Source organism: Mastacembelus armatus, chromosome 2 (assembly GCF_900324485.2).
Source record: "Mastacembelus armatus chromosome 2, fMasArm1.2, whole genome shotgun sequence".
Lineage (NCBI taxonomy): Eukaryota > Metazoa > Chordata > Actinopteri > Synbranchiformes > Mastacembelidae > Mastacembelus > Mastacembelus armatus.
Window position 1 is genome coordinate 6,341,421 of NC_046634.1, and position 17,625 is coordinate 6,359,045.

Sequence of the window (17,625 nt, forward strand, 5' to 3'; positions counted from 1 at the left end):
TAAAGTTTACATTGTTGGCTAAAAGTAACGTCGCACAATGAAATATATTGTTCGCCGAAGCTGGTGGCGAAACATCTAATTTTCTACCAAAATAATATAAATCAAGAAAAATTTTCTGGCTCCATCATTAGCGAGTAATTTACACAGCTGTGAGCGTTGCTGGGCAACAGAAGTGGCGCTTCGCTACTCAACAGTAGGGCGGGAACAATTGGTGACGCAATCAGGAAGTCCTCTGTAGACGACATTTACGTGATACGTGACATGACATATGTTCATCCTTTTGTATTATTACAGTACATGTCTAATATTTCTATGTTAATGTATTCTGAAATTTGTCTAAAAATTGGGTCTACGTAGACTACGAAGGCTGCGCCTTTGTAGACCGAATTGGGACAGAGCCAAAATTGCAGCGGTGAAAGCGAGGAGAGGGGTTAAACTACAGTAGAAACAGAGGATTATGTAAACGGCGTTTGGATTTCCTCTTCTCTGGTCAAGTTGGATTATGCTAATCCCATTTACCCCTGGGAGACATGTAGACAGAGGAAGACAGGGAAAAGGCATTCTCTGCCATCCATTTGGTTGCTATGTGTGACCCATGCCAAACACCGGACTGCTAATTGTGTATGGTCATGTGCTTCTGTGAATGAAAACTGAGAATTTTTAATATCTCTGTCATCTTAGTGTGTGATGGAGCATCACTGTGAAGTGTGTGTACATATAGACAAGGGCTGGCACTGTGATTGGTGTGAGTGAAGTGTGGCAAGGTTTCCAAGCAGTATGGTGGGACTGGCAGTGAGAGGCATTAATTACCATCTAAGTGCAATCCAAACAAACTGTTCACATTTTAGAAAGGAGCCATCCACCCAAATCGCTGCATGACAGCAGCTCTTCTGAATGATAAGATTCAGTCTTTGGGAGCAGTATAGTATATTTGTTATAAACTCAGAATAAAAGTCTGTAGGATTCATCCTCCAGGAACCCATCCAACAACTTTGGAATGACCAATAGACCCATAGTGTCATCTACAGAGCTGCTAGTATGGTTAGCAACAGGTAGATTTTCATAGCCACGCCACATAATGTTTAAATAGACAGCTTGTGACAGCATTTAACCTACTGTAAATCTAGTAATAAATAACAATGGGGAGAGCAAAGCAATACACATACTATACCAAACCCTCGCCATGGATCATACAACTAGAGTTTTCCATTATAAATATAATCTTTTAAGAGGTATTCTGTAAGAAAACTGTTAATGTCTGTTGGTCATTTCTTCCATTGACTCTCTAATCTGTGGCACTATGGACATTGTTTTCTGCAGCCGCTCCATATGATGAAGAAAGCCAACAGATTAAGATCTTAGATCCTCAGTAATCCTCTATACTGTGTCAGCACACCATTGGCTAGACAGTGACTCATGTCACATACTGTAAGTTTCATGTCTCATGTGCATGCAGCTGTTTTCAGGATGTTTGGGAAGCACTTGGCCTTTTTTTGGTAGTGACTTTGTACAAATACATGCTGGAGGTGTACAACAGTGACTGACACACACACCAGGCATGGCTCCAGACATCAGGGGATTACATTAAGATGTCAGAACTATGACTCAGGAACCATTTAGCTTCTGAGCAAACACACACACACAGGCAGGAGCACCAGGACCTGTTAAAGAATATACATGAGGGTTAGGTTAAAAAGAAAGCAAAAGGAGTTTGTCTTAGTTTGTTTTTTGCCTTTATCTTAAATATTGCTGGACAGATAAACCCTAAGAGACTGAATAATTAAATATGAATTGGATTTGTGGAAAATGCATATAAATCATGGGAAAGTTATTTCGTCAAGTTGTAACAAACTGCACAGTGCACATGGCTTGTGCACTATAGGGGTGAATGGTGCAGGCATATCAGACATTCTGGCGTCAGGCAGCTTTTCACTGCTGAAACTCTAAAACTCTCTGCTTTGTCCTCAGTCGAATGAATGAAATTAAACTATAGCGGCTAGGCTGCAAGTGAACCCCTTTACCCACCAGACAACACACACACTCACGCTAGAAGTAGGGCAATGCAGCCGAACACAAACAGTGATTATGTGGGGCCTATAAAGAATGTCCCCCATCCCCTTTTACCCTTCCCCCAGTACTCGTCACCCCAAATTCATTCATCTTCTTTTTCAGGGGCTTAGCTGAGGGGAACACGATACATACTCAGTTTCTCCATTAAAACCAAATATTACCACTTTTATCAGTTCAGTACTATTAAGAAGTTAAGTCGACAGTCCTAATTAAATGCATATGGCAAAAAACGTATGTGACACCTTTTATTTCAGGATTTAAGTCCTACACTGTGTATGCAGGAATTAAACCGGTCCATTTGCCTGTTTCGGTCCATTTGCCTGTTTGCATGTGTTTGTATGTGTGAGAGAGAAAAAGGCCTGGGTGCAAAGATAGTGGTGAAAAGATGACAAGGAGGTGGTGGAGAGGCAGTCGGAAAAAAAGCATAGAGGAGGACAGGGTTTCTTTACACATGCCTACATATTTAATGTATTGGCCTGGTGCTAGCTGACACTGTGGGTGTGTTTTCTCCATGGCAGGGGGTAAACAGCAGTGCCACACTTAACTGTAAAAGACAACATCAGTGTACAGTACTAAAAGTGTCCTATATTTTTCATTTCATTCACAGTTACAGACAATTCCCTACATGGTACTGAACTGAATATAGCACTGAATTGATTTTCCCCCCAATAGATACGAGTTTGGACCAGAATTCTTTTTCTGTTTCTGAGGTCCTGAGGCTTATATTATATGAAGCATAACTGCATGAAAGAGACCATGTATCAATGTGTTAACTCTCTTTTACAGACTAATTTGTAAAACCTCAATTTGTAAAACAAGACACACTTTGTTTACATCACTAGAGATCGATCTGAAGTCCAGAGTGCAATTAAGTCTGATATAGGCACAGTCCATTACACACACTCAAAGCATGAACAGTTAATGGACACCCAGCTAACACTGTCTATTACTGTCTCACTCACACAAACACAGACTCCTCTACCTCCTCGGCTCTGCAGTCATGTTACTACAGGTTTTCATTGCTAAACAAACACTGTCAGTTCAAAGCCTGCAGCCAGCTGCTCTCTGCTGGTTCATGGCTCCCAGCGCTGGGGCCTGGTCAAAGTTCAAAGCCACAGGAAACTGGAGAAGTGATGTTCACTCAAACATACATTACAACACACACAAGACCCTACTTAAAGACTATACTAACAAAAACAAGCATGACAGCATTGCATGATACAGGGGCACCTCTGAAATGATCTCAGGCACACAGAAACAGACATATACACACAATGCAGGAGAGCTGAGCAATTGTTGAGCAGTCAGGCTTCACTGAGACCTTCATCTGCTCCTCTGGTATGCACCGGATGGAGAGGACTGAGTTGGAATGTAGACTTAAAGGCACTAGGATGGACAAACGAGCAGTGTGTGCGACTGGTGGGGGGTAAAAGTTTCTGTGTTGGTATCAAATGCCAGCATAGAGATGGCCAGTAGCAAATGTGTGTGTTTGCATGTTGCATGTAGAGAATCAAGGATCTGCAAGCTGCTATGTAGCTGTACACATGTTTGTGTGTGTACTTGTCTGAGGGAATCCAAGCTCTATTATCTGGAATTATAATCAGGATTTACTAAAGCCCCATCGGTCACTGCAGTGGTGCCTTTAACACACACACACACACACACACACACACACACACACACACACACACACACACACACACACACACACACACACACACACACACACACACACACACACACAATGTCAAACAACATCTGGGTCACAGGGCCAACAGCAGCCTGGAATGTGTGTGTGCAGTGCTCATCCCCACACAAAACATGAATTTGTGTGGATAAAAAAAAAAACAGCAACCGCACAAATATTAAAATATTACTGATGGTCACATGACTTTGCACCAACTGTCTGGGTTCTGCTAAAGCTGCAGCTGTCAGTGTGCAGTCAGGGGATCCCAGAGGAGATTCCAGTTTAACTGCTCTTTTATTTACACTTCATTTTCCAGAAATCCAGTTTGAGGATTAAAATTTTGCCTCTCCTAATCTTAGGTTTGCTATGTTCACTAATGCCTCCATACATTTAGTATAGAGACTTCAGTCACACAGTAGTGAAACATTCAGAGAAAATTAATTTGAATGAAAATCACATGGCCAAAGAAAATAATTACAAAATGGATTAATCACTATAGATTTATTTGAATTAAATGTATACAACCTTCCCACTTATTTGCTTTGAGCACACTTTATTTATACTATTCATTGGATACAATAGTTTTAATGGCAGAATCCTATTAATTTTGATGCTGTATAGTTGCAAATTAAGGTTTCACTGTACATATATTTTGACGGGGCCAATAAGCTGAAAACGATGTGCTCTGCCTCCATTCAGTAACAGTTACTTTAGAAATCCAGAACAATGGCTTCAGGCTTTACTCTGGCAATGAGCCCCAATCTACTGAATAGATGGTGGCATCATCATCTCTGTAAAACAACACACCACTGTCCCTCTGTCTGCAGTCTGCGCTGCCGTCACAACACACAGACACACAACCAGGGAACACAATGCAGCTGGTTCAGAAATTTATCTGGTTGCTCACAATGAATTATCTATTTATTGCATTGCTACGTACCTATGTTTTAGTGCCATAGATAATCTCAATTTTGAGTGAGCGCAAATATTTTTGCATAGTCTCAAATTAAGATAAGCTTTGACCATTTATTATGTAATTTAAACATCTAAATCTACAAGCCTGAAAGTAGAAGCACTTAAATGGATATGGTCATTATCTGATGGCTAAGCAGCCTCGTAGTCAGGGTGACCTTTCTGCACCGAGAAGGTCACAGAGTTTGATGCTAGCCAAAATGTTTTAGTGGCACTAAACCTCTGCTTGCTCTCTCATGTTCATTTTAATGAATCAAATAACTCCTAAACTTACTGTGAGCTGCTGCGAGATCTGTGGTGCGACTCAAAAATACAAAGCATGTCAGTCCATGTCCTACTCCCTTCCTCTCACTATTAGAGTAAAAAAACAGCCTGTAAAACCTTGTCTGAGAGTGAAACAAGCAGATATAACTGCATCCACTTTTAGCTGCCTCTGGCTATAGCTACTAGTCATTACGCCACACAAAACAGAGATGAACATGAACACAGAGAAAAACCAAAGGAAGAGAAAAAAGCTAAATGACAGAGGGGGAAAAAGAGAGGGAGGCAGCCAGTAAGTAAAGAATCCAGCTCGACTGTGTTTTTACTTGCTCTAAAAGAAACTTGTAGCTGTAGGAAAAATCTGACAACTCTTTTATAGAATGACATCATGCACTGGAAACAAGACTTAACTCTTATAATAGTCTTAAAGGTTACTGGAGTTGTACTTGGGGTGGTGGGTAGACTTAACTTAATACTTAACCCATCTAACCCAGATATTATTTTCCTTCAGTTCAGTTTCTTTTGGCTCTCCATACAGTGTTGTGGGTCCTAACCGGTGGGTGACCACTGTAACTGTGGTGAGGTTTAGATTTAAAATCAAAAGGTCAGCAATCCTGAACAGAATTTGATCCCTCTTTTCAAAGCTTGCATGGAAGGCATGATGAAACGCAAGGACTGAATTAGTGCACACAGCCCCAGGGCATGAAACTCAGTTTTAACAACTTCATTATAAAGTTACAAGGTATAATCATCATCATTATTATTATTTTTGTTTTCTGTGACCTGGAAGAGCAAGTTTTCAGAATGTACTTAACTGTATTAAGTTTGAATAATACTAAAGGGGCATTCCACCACTTTAACTGTTTATGTTACCATGGACGTAGCATCTGCAATAAATGGCATTTGAAAGGCAATTGCTCTAATGATGCATTATAGGATGTAAAGGATCCTGTGCCTGTAATTTCCTGGCTACCCATTTAATGACACAATAAATATGTTGCTTCTTTAAAAATTAATGTCTAAGTCGCTCTTGCCATCAGCCCTCAGGGCTCATTAAAGATTCATACAATCCATTTAATCTCATTTGTCTCTGTATTGAGCTTATTGATTATTTTCTCTTGCTTACATTGGTATTGTGTTGATACAGCTCCTACTACTAACGATTTGCTTTGAATGGGCCTCTTGAGTATTGGAACTATAGCTGCTGCTGCTAAATCCAATGCAAACTGGTATTTATAAATCTGAAACATACACACACAGAGAGACTGACACACTCGGATCTACATTCCAGATTGCATTATGAGAGCTTAGCTGACACTTGTCAACTTCTAATCTCTGATTTGGCAAAAGCATTGCTTAGAAAGGTTGACACCTGAGCAGGTTGGGTGGGTTTATAAGCTAATGTCAGTCCATCTGTCAACAGACACGCTCACTCTTTCTGCACAGCAACACAAACAGAATGCAGAGCACTGTACACACACCTGGAAAAGCCCGCAGACAGCCAAAAAAAGCATGACAAAATTAGTATGGATTATTATAAACACTGCCATTATTCCTCATAAGAGCAAACAAAACAGCAGAACAAATGAGGGGGAATTAACTGATAAATGCACACACACACCAGTGGAAATAAGAGGGAGGAGATGTTGACATTCAAACTCTCAAAAGGGTTTTGTCCCAGCGCTGCTCCCAGATGACAAGAGGAAACACACTGTGTTTAAAAGGACGAATGTGATTAACATGCTGTCAGTGTGCTACTGTCTACTGTATGGAGGAGCCTCATATTAACACACATCTCACTGGACAGTTAGACCCCCAGGTCCACTGTCCATTTAGTTTGGATTATGTAACTATCTGATGGATAGTGATGCCTTAGCAGGAAACGCATCTTTGTGCAGTGAGACAAAATCAATGTGGATAACAAAGTCAGGTCATGTTCATTCACTTAGTTCATTCATAAAGTGGTTTAGGCTCATTTATGAACTGTTCTGTGTGTCTTTATAAAGTGCTTTAAACAGAGGAGATCTGTTACGAAATGATGTATATTTGCATCCAACACTTTGTCTAGTCCTGACCAGGATCCAGTATTTTATATGAATATTCACGGTCCCCAAAGAACAATTCACCATGTCACTGCCAGTTTCACCTCAGAAATGTTTTATTAACACAAACATATATTGATAACCTTTACTGAATAATTGTAACTAAGAGTAACACTAATCAGGACACCTAAACAAAACACTTAGGGCTCAGTGGATAATAAAATATGTAATCACGATACAGTTTAGAAATTCCTTCTTTTGAGTATTTATACAGCTGAGTCTTGTTTCATGTCAGCCAACATACATGGTGATACCAATGTATCTGTGAGAAACTGAAGTTAGAAAGATAATACTCGCCATGAGCAGCAGGACTCTGAAGGAAACATGGAACCAAACCGGGCTGACAAAAAACAATCCACTTAACCACCTGGTTTGCCTGTGATGCAAAATACTGCAGTTTATTGCTGCACGTGTTCATACAGGGCCCAGGAAAAGAGTGCACAACACACACTGCAACACAGGAGAGCACCTGCATAAATCTTGTAGTCTATTTCTGCCTATAAAACTTACAACACACAGACATATTAAGTGACCACAGACACTATACCTGTCATCATCTTCAGTTGCAGCCACAGTCTGGTGATATCATGGCACAGTTGAGACACTCGGTTTAGAGCCATTGTGTTGCGGGTGCATGTATGTCCCCTCTTACACATGCACACACACACACACACACTGTTACAGCACATTCACAAACAACCACATATTTTGTCAGAGAACATCACGGTGGAAATTCAGGTAGTCCATCGTGCCACAGCCAAGGACTTCAGCTGCTTACTAAACTGTCACAGTACAGTGCAGCCCACACACACTCTCTCTCACACACACACACCTCCCTGCTCTGCATTTGTGCCAGCCAGCAAGGCGGAGTTTCATATGGTCCACCCCCTGTTTCACATTTCACACTGTTTTCACAGAGAGAGGAAAACTAGATGTGACAGAATACAGAGATCCTGAATAAACCAAAACACACCAAACACAAGCAGCAGAATTGATTCAAGTTCTCTTTCTCTTGTCTCATTTCTTAATTCACACAGGGTGAGCTTATTATAATTTCAATAGAAGCTCAAGTGCTTTTATATTGTAATTATTAAGGCTGAACATAGTGACCATATGACCAAATAAATGTGCATGTCCAAAATCTCAACCAATAAAACAAACTACACAGGATTTTATGAATGCATGTTTCTTCTTTACTGTCGTGGATATAGTGAAAATCTACTTGCAGAGACAGTGAACCGAGTTGTTTCCCTCTGCCCTTCTCACAGAAAACACGAACACACACACACACACACACACACACACACACACACACACACACACACACACACACACACACACACACACACACACACACACACACACACACACACACACACACACACACACACACAATGGCAATAAAGACAGCAGGGGGATCCAGTGTACCACACACAGAAGCAGGGAGAGGCTGGACTGGTGAAAATGTGAAAAGACTATCAGGAGCTCAGTTGCTAAAACTCTCCCCTGCTGAGCAAAACATTTTAAACTGTCATTCTGTTTCTGTCTGCCCAACAGTTCCCTCTGTCACATCAACAAGAAATACAGTCTGTCCTCACATCCCTCCAACAACACATTCAGATCATGACATGCACACAGTAAACAGTGGCTTTTCATACAAATAAAATTTTGTTACTACAGAATTTTTGTTTTTCTCATCTGCCTTAATCTAATTTTAACATGACAACAAAGAACAAGGCTGATTTTAGAACAAGAAGAATCAGAAAATACATATCTAAAACTACAGAAATGCCTCAGGGTTTAAGGTGGTAAAAACTGTAGAGGCTGAGATTAGGTGTTGGAGATGAAAAACAATGGAAGCATGAGATTAAGAATAGGATTAAGGCTGAAATAATAATGAATGTCAGTCTGAGCTAAGATTATTAAATGAAGGGCTTCAAATGCTTTAAGCCAACAAGATTTTAAAACATCTGAATATGACAGTGGAGATCTTTTACTAATAGTATACATGCCTATAGTCAATATCGGTTGAGTAGTGTGTTTACCAAATGTCAGATTTAGATGATAGAGCACGTTTGCTGTGAGACAGGAAAAGGCAGAGGGCTTAAAATGGTTCATTTCCTGCCTCTAGGGGTTTATCCTCCAAAGGCAATGACTATTACATATGATCGTCAATTTACGGTTCCACCCTGAATGTTCACATTTCAGACGGAGAAATTACACCAAAATTAATGTGGACACATTTTAGCTATTTTTAAAATGGTATGTTGTTTTCTTTTAACTCAGAAAAATCTTTTAACTGGGATTCTTTTGAATATTAAAGATTAAAGTCTCTGGATCAGCATATTCCCAGTACTTCACTCTGATTACTCCTTATGTGTGGTACATATCTCACTCTGTAGGCTTCCATGGCACACACTGCACAGATTACTAACTTCCTGGGCAACTTTGACACTATCTTTGTACTTGCTGTAGCAGTATTACTTGCAACATGATTGGCACTCACTTTCAATATAAAACTTGTTGTGTAAGCTTGTCTAATTGTCAGGCTTTGGTGTAGCCATATCACTGAGCTCCCAGGTCTCAGTGATTACTTACTAACTTCAGTCTTTCCTGATTTAAAATGTCAGAACAATGTCAACTTTAATGTATCCTGATTTTTAATCCAGGTACTGAAAAGTAGTAGTTGAAACATACTATTGGCGTGTGTGCATCAGTTAAAATGACGTGCAAAGCCTCTAACATCAACTTTGAATTAAAAATATTTAATAATGTGTGAATGTGCATCTGTGTGTATTTACATGGGATGTAGACCAGACTTCAATGTGTGTACACGGGATGTAAAGGAGACCTGTTTGTGCCTGTGTATGGGATGTGGCACAGACTACAGCCAGAATGATTTTTTTAAGACTTTCTCTTATGTTTGTGTTGGCAAAGATGAAACACTACTGACACTTCCGTCCCAGGATCAAACACTGATAGCTGCCTGGAGCATAAACAGGAAGATTCAAGTGAAAAGAAGCAGTAGAGGAACACATCGGTCAAATAAGGTGTGAACAAATGTACCATTTGACTTCATCACTTAGTTCATGAGGAGATACACTAGCAGGCAGTTATTAGGCTACTTTTCTGTTGCAACACCCCTCAAACAGAAATAAAATATTACATCCAACTGAACAATTACTACCATTAAACGCAAAAACTGTCACAAATCATTTATTTTTCAAGATGCATGATCCTCATATAGGTTTCCTAAGTGCCAAGACATTGTTAATCCTCATTTCTGGTAAAAGCCATTAACAGAAATTCAATATTACCAGAATGGTCTTTTTGTGCAGGAGCTCAAACCTCACTTCCTGTAGAAGACTAATACTATTGGCTGATAATACACATGACTGCTCATTGCTCATTTGCTTTATACTGCTTTACAAGGCTACATCTACTGAAAAGCATCTGTTGGTGCAGCTACTGTTTTTCCACTTCCCATTATTCTTCACGTTACTGTGTCTTGTGCATGTTGACTTTGTTGTCATTTTAGCACCATATGATAATCTGTGTGTTTTACTTGTGAACTCAACACTTCACTTGTTTTAGGCATCATGCTGAAGGACTTGAATTGAAAATTAGCTATTTAATATGAATGTTGATTAAAGGAATTTAAACTTGAGGCTGGGCAAGAGAGATAACCGATTACACCCTGGACTCATCCAAGAGAAATAAATTTAAAACATGGTAAGTCATGAGATTACCTATGAAAGAGGAAGTTTTGCCACTCAGGAGTCACGATGGATCATCAGTCAGGAAACACCCGAGGAAGTTACAAAGATAATGGCTGACCATCATAAAATCATGAGATTTTTGGTGGTGCATCAACCATTACAAACAATAACATCAGAAGCAAAACCACAGTGCCTGTCTTTGTGACAAAGCATTCCTAAAAATACACACAGCATCTCTAAATACAGACCAAAGCCAACAAGAAATTGACAAGAATAGTCACAGACAGGTGTAGAGATCTAAAAATCATCAGCTCACACTGCACTTTTCTCATAGGCATAAACAGCCAGGAGTATGTGTGATCAGTGGTGTCAGCAGTCTTTTGTTAACACATCTCCTCCTTTCTCTGACACACACACATATACACACACACACACCGTCTGTCAGGTAATTGTACCAACTTTTATTTAACCACCTTGAGTAAATAAGGATGTAGTAGTATACTGCATTACTATTTTCCAGCATGTACTTTGGTTTCCTTTGATGTGGGCACTGGACAAGAAATTTCAATAAATCATATGTTGGCATAAATATATCTGTAAAATCATATTTTTTGTCTTGTGCAGTTTTATATCCTGCATGGATGAAGAGTCAGTTGACAACCATAGACAGATTATGGCTCTGGCAAGCAAAACTGGAGGCCGAGTCATGGATTATTTGTGTCACACACCTTCATTTATGGAACAGAAATTCAAAAATTTGCTAAGATTAAAAACCGTGCATAGATGAGGCTATATGGTGCCACTCTTGCAAGTAGCTGTGGAGGTTATTTGAATAGCAGAAAAATCTCAAGACCCAGTGCTGGATAGATTTTTAAATGGGGATTGTAGTTATTTAATTTGAAAAGATGGTTGAACCATTTGGCTTCAAACAGAAACGACTTGGCTTCTCAGAAACAGTGCTGAAAAAAACATTTGCAAAAACATCGGTCACAGGCTAGAAGCATGTGACCATCTTGCATGCACCAAAAATGCAAATGTGATCATCATGAGGCAAACAACCACAACCAAGACAAAAGAAAACAGCATTTCCAGAAAAGCAGCAACGTGTGTTCATCTGTAGGTTTTACATAAAATAAAAACATTGTTATGGCTGTAATCTAAATTTCAAGTCCAAACAATGCAGGAGGGAGTACACTTATATCTTCCTTCCCCTAAAGAAAGTCTAGAATTCCATCACAACATTAACTAAACAATGCTCCATGCACTGGCACACATAATTTATGCCATGTCACACACACATTCCTGCCAAACTCACTCTGTAGCTGCTGACAGGACTGGGTGTATCTGAAGTAACCCTCCATCTCCTCCAGTGAGATGCTGACAAACCTCTCTCCTCCACATTCCCGTTTTCCTGTGCATTCCTTCATCCTCAGTCCGCTCTCCTCTTCCTCTCTAACCGTCTTCATTTCCACATCTGTATTTCCAAATAGTTCCTGTGTGTCTCTCTCTTGCACACACCTGTCAAGGTTTCTTGAGAAATTACACCACTCCTCTTTCCACTGCTCCTCCCTCCTGCTGTGGTGATCTGTGTACCTACAGTAAATCTGACAAAGGAATACTGATACACCCAATAACAGTTTGCTTTCACGTTTCTGACTACATTTACATTATGACTTTATGTTACAACTTGCATCTTTGGTGCAGAAGTTGCCATGCTAACCACACAAATGCATTTATATCTGCAGGAACTGGGCTAACTGTTTCAAAATAAAACTAAAATATTAAAACAGGAACATATAAAGGTTACATAATTTGCAGTGATCATACCAGGACCTCTTCAACACAAACTCAATTTTTGTCTCTAAGCATCAACACAGCTACATCACTCATGGTTTCTTGTATTCTGATGATAATGTAGCCACTGCCAGTATTGCCAGACATAGCACATTGTGTTGCTATAAAACCGGAGTTTCTTAGCTGTAACTTTTGGTATCATGAAAGTACAAATGAATCATCTGCATTAACTAGCCACATGATTTTATTATGCATAAAGAGACCGAAGGATATAAAACCTCAAAAATACATTCAACCTCCCATCTAATGTCTACAAACTAAGATTAATCCTCGGACCTGTTGGTTTTGGTCTTGTGAGAGACTTTTCACATGCACAAATCATGATTTGGCTGTGCCGCATGACTAATATGATTTTATAACACTCAATGCAGGTTCTTCTTTAAATATCTAACCCTAACTTAATATGTAACCTAAAAATGACCCCTTTACACAGTGCGACCATGTGTCTGGTTCTTGTCTATAAAGCACAACAGGTTCCCAGGAGTAACACATTTCATTTGCTGACACTCACCTTGTCTGGTAGTTTGGGTGCATTGATAGTTCCAATTCCGTTTTGCTGGTTTACAGCCACAGCAAAGCACAGCAGGCATGACAAATACAAACTCCAGTTTAACCAGTGTGCTCGTCTTTCTAATGATTTCTGGTGTTTTCCTGTTTATCCATGTGTCTGGTGAAGATAGTTCTATTGTTCTATTGTTCTATTGTATTGGGACATACATAAGGTTAGTTATCAATTAGCCACTCAACAAGAGCTATGTTATGTAATCAGTTACCAAGGTCAAGGAACCACAGTCTAGTCTACCTTAAAGTGACAGCTAGTTCCCCTGTTGGTCTGCAAACAACTACAAACATCTACCATATGACAACACACATTCTAAACTCACAACTCTAACTAGTAGGGTCACGAGAAAAACTCAATATTGTACAAGATGACGACAATCCCACTGGGAAACTGAATCCCTGACTTTCCACCTTAAAATAATTCAACTAATAAATGTGGGGACAAACTATACATTTTTCTAAGATATATGTTGGAACACAAGCAAAACTTGTAAATATACGCAAACCAGAACTAAACCACATTCCTATAACCACAATGATTTCTTATAACACCTCAAATTTAAATCACCTACACAGATAAATTACCTCAGTACAGCTGTTTGTGTTTTCTTGGGCAAATTCCAAGTTATCTAAAGTACCACAGTCATACTGTAGCATCAGCAAAAAAAAACATAGTCTAGTTCTTTCTATTATGTTAAAAATAAGGGGAAAACACAGTAGGTGGGATCTCCCTGTGGCGATAGGAAATCCTGTCCTGTCATCCTGTCACATAAATAACAAACACTACAGACAAGAACACACATCAGTGTCCAGTTACTATAACAGAAATACACTTAAAACAAAATATCCACCTGTGCTAATACAGTCAGCACACACATTCCAACTAGCACTAACCTCTTCTCCAGATCGGCCAACTGCTCCTGCTGTGGTGCGTGTATCGGGTCAACAGACTAACAGATATGAGCAGACTGTGAAGCAGTTGCCTTAACACCTCTTGGCTCTCTTGAATTAACACCAAAAGAGACATTGTCATGTCACACTATATGTTTCATACTATGTCTATGAGCTTGTTCATGAGACCTCATCAAGCCGCCTGCCTCTCCCCCTCCTCGATTAAGCTGCTGTGTTTGTTCTTGTGAAATGCTTATCTCACTCCGTGCCTGCTGTCTTTATCACAGGAAGAGTGGGTGGGCTGTAACATAAATCCCCCCTGTAAAAGATAATTATACTAACTTTTCAACTGTATGTGTTTGCAAATGTCTTGTGTCAAAACTGGAAACTAATTTTGAGGAATAAAAGCAAACTGAAAGCATTTCTTACACAAAAAATCATGTGTGTGAAAGAGACAATTGTGGTCCATACAACACTCAAATATCCATCTTTTGTGCTAATTACAAACGGCAATTTAGTGATGTTCCACCATCCGAAAGACAGGACCTATTTGAGAAAATCATAGGTATTAAACAGTGAGCTAAACCTTCACCTCCTGCACTTTAACAGGGATGTGCAGGGGTTTAAATACAAGGGGCAAGATCTTCAAGGGGCAAAACATTTTAAGTTCACCCTGACAGTTGTCCAGGTAACAGAAATTAGAGCATGTCACTGCAACATGGCAGTAGCAAATCAAAGTAACATAATCGATCTAATAAATACTAAATTAAAATAATGAGGAGCACACAGTAGTCCTGTCTGTGTTGCTGGGTTGTTTTGTGGATGTGTTTAGTGTAAGCAGTACGCTGATAAGTTAATAGAGGCTTCTGATTGTGGCACAATTGAGATTGGAGTTGTTTTGAGCATTGGTGATGACAGGACAAAACTAAGTACACTGGTATCATTCATGAAGGTCTCTATCTGCCAAATACAATTATATCTTTATATCACTTAATTTATCATCACACAAACATCTCCAATTTAAACTTCAAATATTACAGGTCATGAACATTTAATTATGTGGCATTCTGAACTATTTGGTTTATTCTGAAACATCAAAACCTGTGCCCTCTTCCTTTGAAACTGCTTCAAATTCTGCTTCTAATCACAGTAACAACAAAATGAATTATTCAGACTTTTCTGAGCAATGCCCATTCTCCAGCGCTATGCTGCCTTGGAAACAGTGGACAATTATACTAGCTAGTCTTACAACACTATATCTCTTTCAACTTTATAAAACAGGTGAAGGCACAGAGAGGCAACTCATATTACTGAGTCTTCTAACAAACAGAAAAATATACATATGTTGTCAATGGTCTGAGCATATTGTATATACAGCAGGTTCATTCATCTAAACTTGATGAATGAACCTGCTGTATATAGTGATCATTAGAAAAGAGTCATAAATGCCAGGACATTCGAAGCAGCCTGATAGTATTTGCATTCCCTAAGACATGATACACAAAAATAAAGCAAAGAGGACCTGACATTGAACTGGACAACCTTCTGGAAATGTGGGGTGACAAACAAATACCATAGAGATCCCTACCACTCACTGTTGACAGCACCTCCGGTGTTTGCTCCTCATCTTCTGGCACTGACTGCTGTATTCCCATCCTTGGACACCAGTGCTCAGCAGGATCTCCTCTTCACATGTACTTCACTGCTCCTAAAAGAGAACAGATGCTAAATATTACTAAAACAGCAACCATTTGAATGTATTTGCAAATGTATAAACAATACTGAACCACTTGAGCACTGAGCTGTAAATTCAAATGTGTAAGAATAATGGGAACAGAAACAGATCATCTAATTTGGTCAGCAGTTTACACAGAGGAAGGGGAGGAAGGAAGAGACAGACACATACAGTACAGCACCAAACGCACTTCTGCAAATGTTGTGTTACACATTTTATGACATCCATGCCTCTGTGTGCCATAGAACCACAACTGATGATTTCTGGTAGAACAACCAAATTTGTTCCCATCCAATTACCAGTCGCCTGACACTGGCTCCTTTCAATGTCATATGGACCAAGATCCTGTGATGTGGTAACATGCCAGGCTAAATAAAGATCAAGTCAAGTTCCACATAAAATATGTGACAATTCTAACAGCCAGGTTTGCAGAGCTTAGTCTAGGGGATGTCCAGGGCTCATGGAAATAAAAGTCAGCAGATTACAAGTGCTTATGTGTTTTCCAAGAAAAGTGCACAAACTCACTTTCAATTTCAACTTAAAAGTTCCCATTGCTGCAAATATTTCTCTCCAGATCAGTGTCTATTCTGAAAGAGAAAATGGATCTCATGAATGTATCCCAGCTGATTTAATAAATGTTAGGTACTCTAGGACAGAGCGTTGAATAAATGCTCCCTTCTTGTTCTAAACTTTATTCCAAAGACTGAATGTTATTTAACTAATCAAATACCTAATAGGAATACTAGAAAGTGCACATTCTGCAGATAAGCAGGAGTAGTTCTTCATATTATTAGGGGTCAACATATTAACCAGCGTATCTGAACAAAATGTCGACTTTTTGTGTTACCCCACACTGTAATACTCCAGGTAGCTATGTAGGCTACTCAAACCAGTAGAATATATAATTAATATTGAAATGAATGACCGTGGGTACAAATCTACCGGTCAAAAAAGATGCTTAAAAATCACCAGAATGCACAGAATATACACTCAAAAGAGAATGTTTATTAAATATACTAGACTGATAAAAATAAAAAGTAGGCAGCTTATTCTTAACATGCCCAAACAACAATACCATAATATGCTGAATTGCCAGCTTAAGTGTCGTGATTGATTAATTCATTTTAATGGATATGTCAGTTTCATTTGCCGATGTGTACATATTTAACTATGGGATTACTGACTTTCGTATATTAATTCAAATTCCTACCGACAGAGCTGTGCTGCCTCCGCGCGTCCAGTCAGGAGATTACATCGATGACGCACATATAGCGTTAACTACTATTACTACTATTGTACCACAACCATAAGGATGTGTATACAGCTTTACTTGCTAGCAAACAGTGTGTGGCCTTACCGGCATGCTTTTCTCAGGCCAAACAGCTCCACCCAATTAGCCTGGCACGGCCCAGTTCAGGTCTTCCTCCTCCACCTCCTCCTCCTCCTCCTCCTCCTCCTACTTTTACCTCCTCATCCTGTTGGAGGTTGTTTGTCCAGGGCCCTTCCCAGACTCCTGTTTAGTGAAGTGAATCCACCTGAATAAAAATTAAATACATTAAAACCTTTCAGACTTTTTGGCGAAGGGTGACAAAAAAAACTTGAAAATACAATTCCCACACATTAAAGACGCTAGTAGTTAAACTAACGTTAGCTAAAGTTGACACTGTTGGCCAACAGTAACGTCATACAATGAAATACATCGTTCGCCGACGCTGGTGGTAATTTTCTACCAAAATAATATAAATGAAAAAAAAAAGAAATTTCTGGCTCCAT

The 17,625-nt window shown here is 39.4% G+C and overlaps 1 protein-coding gene across 8 annotated transcripts in view; it reads right to left on the bottom strand.

The window, feature by feature from the left end:
- mcf2la (mcf.2 cell line derived transforming sequence-like a) overlaps positions 1-15,953 on the bottom strand; it is a 35,276-nt gene extending 19,323 nt beyond the window's left edge. For 2 of the 8 annotated variants that reach the window (XM_026301266.1, XM_026301273.1), the window contains exon 1: positions 12,127-12,292. In XM_026301266.1, coding sequence (XP_026157051.1) covers positions 12,127-12,277 — 151 coding nt within the window. In that variant the 5' untranslated portion in view covers positions 12,278-12,292. Of the gene's footprint in view, positions 1-7,639; positions 7,948-12,126; positions 12,294-13,176; positions 13,527-15,705 lie in introns of those variants that run through there. The other 6 variants (XM_026301271.2, XM_026301269.2, XM_026301268.1 and 3 more) reach the window with 6 other exon arrangements.
- Positions 15,954-17,625: the final 1,672 nt, after the last annotated feature.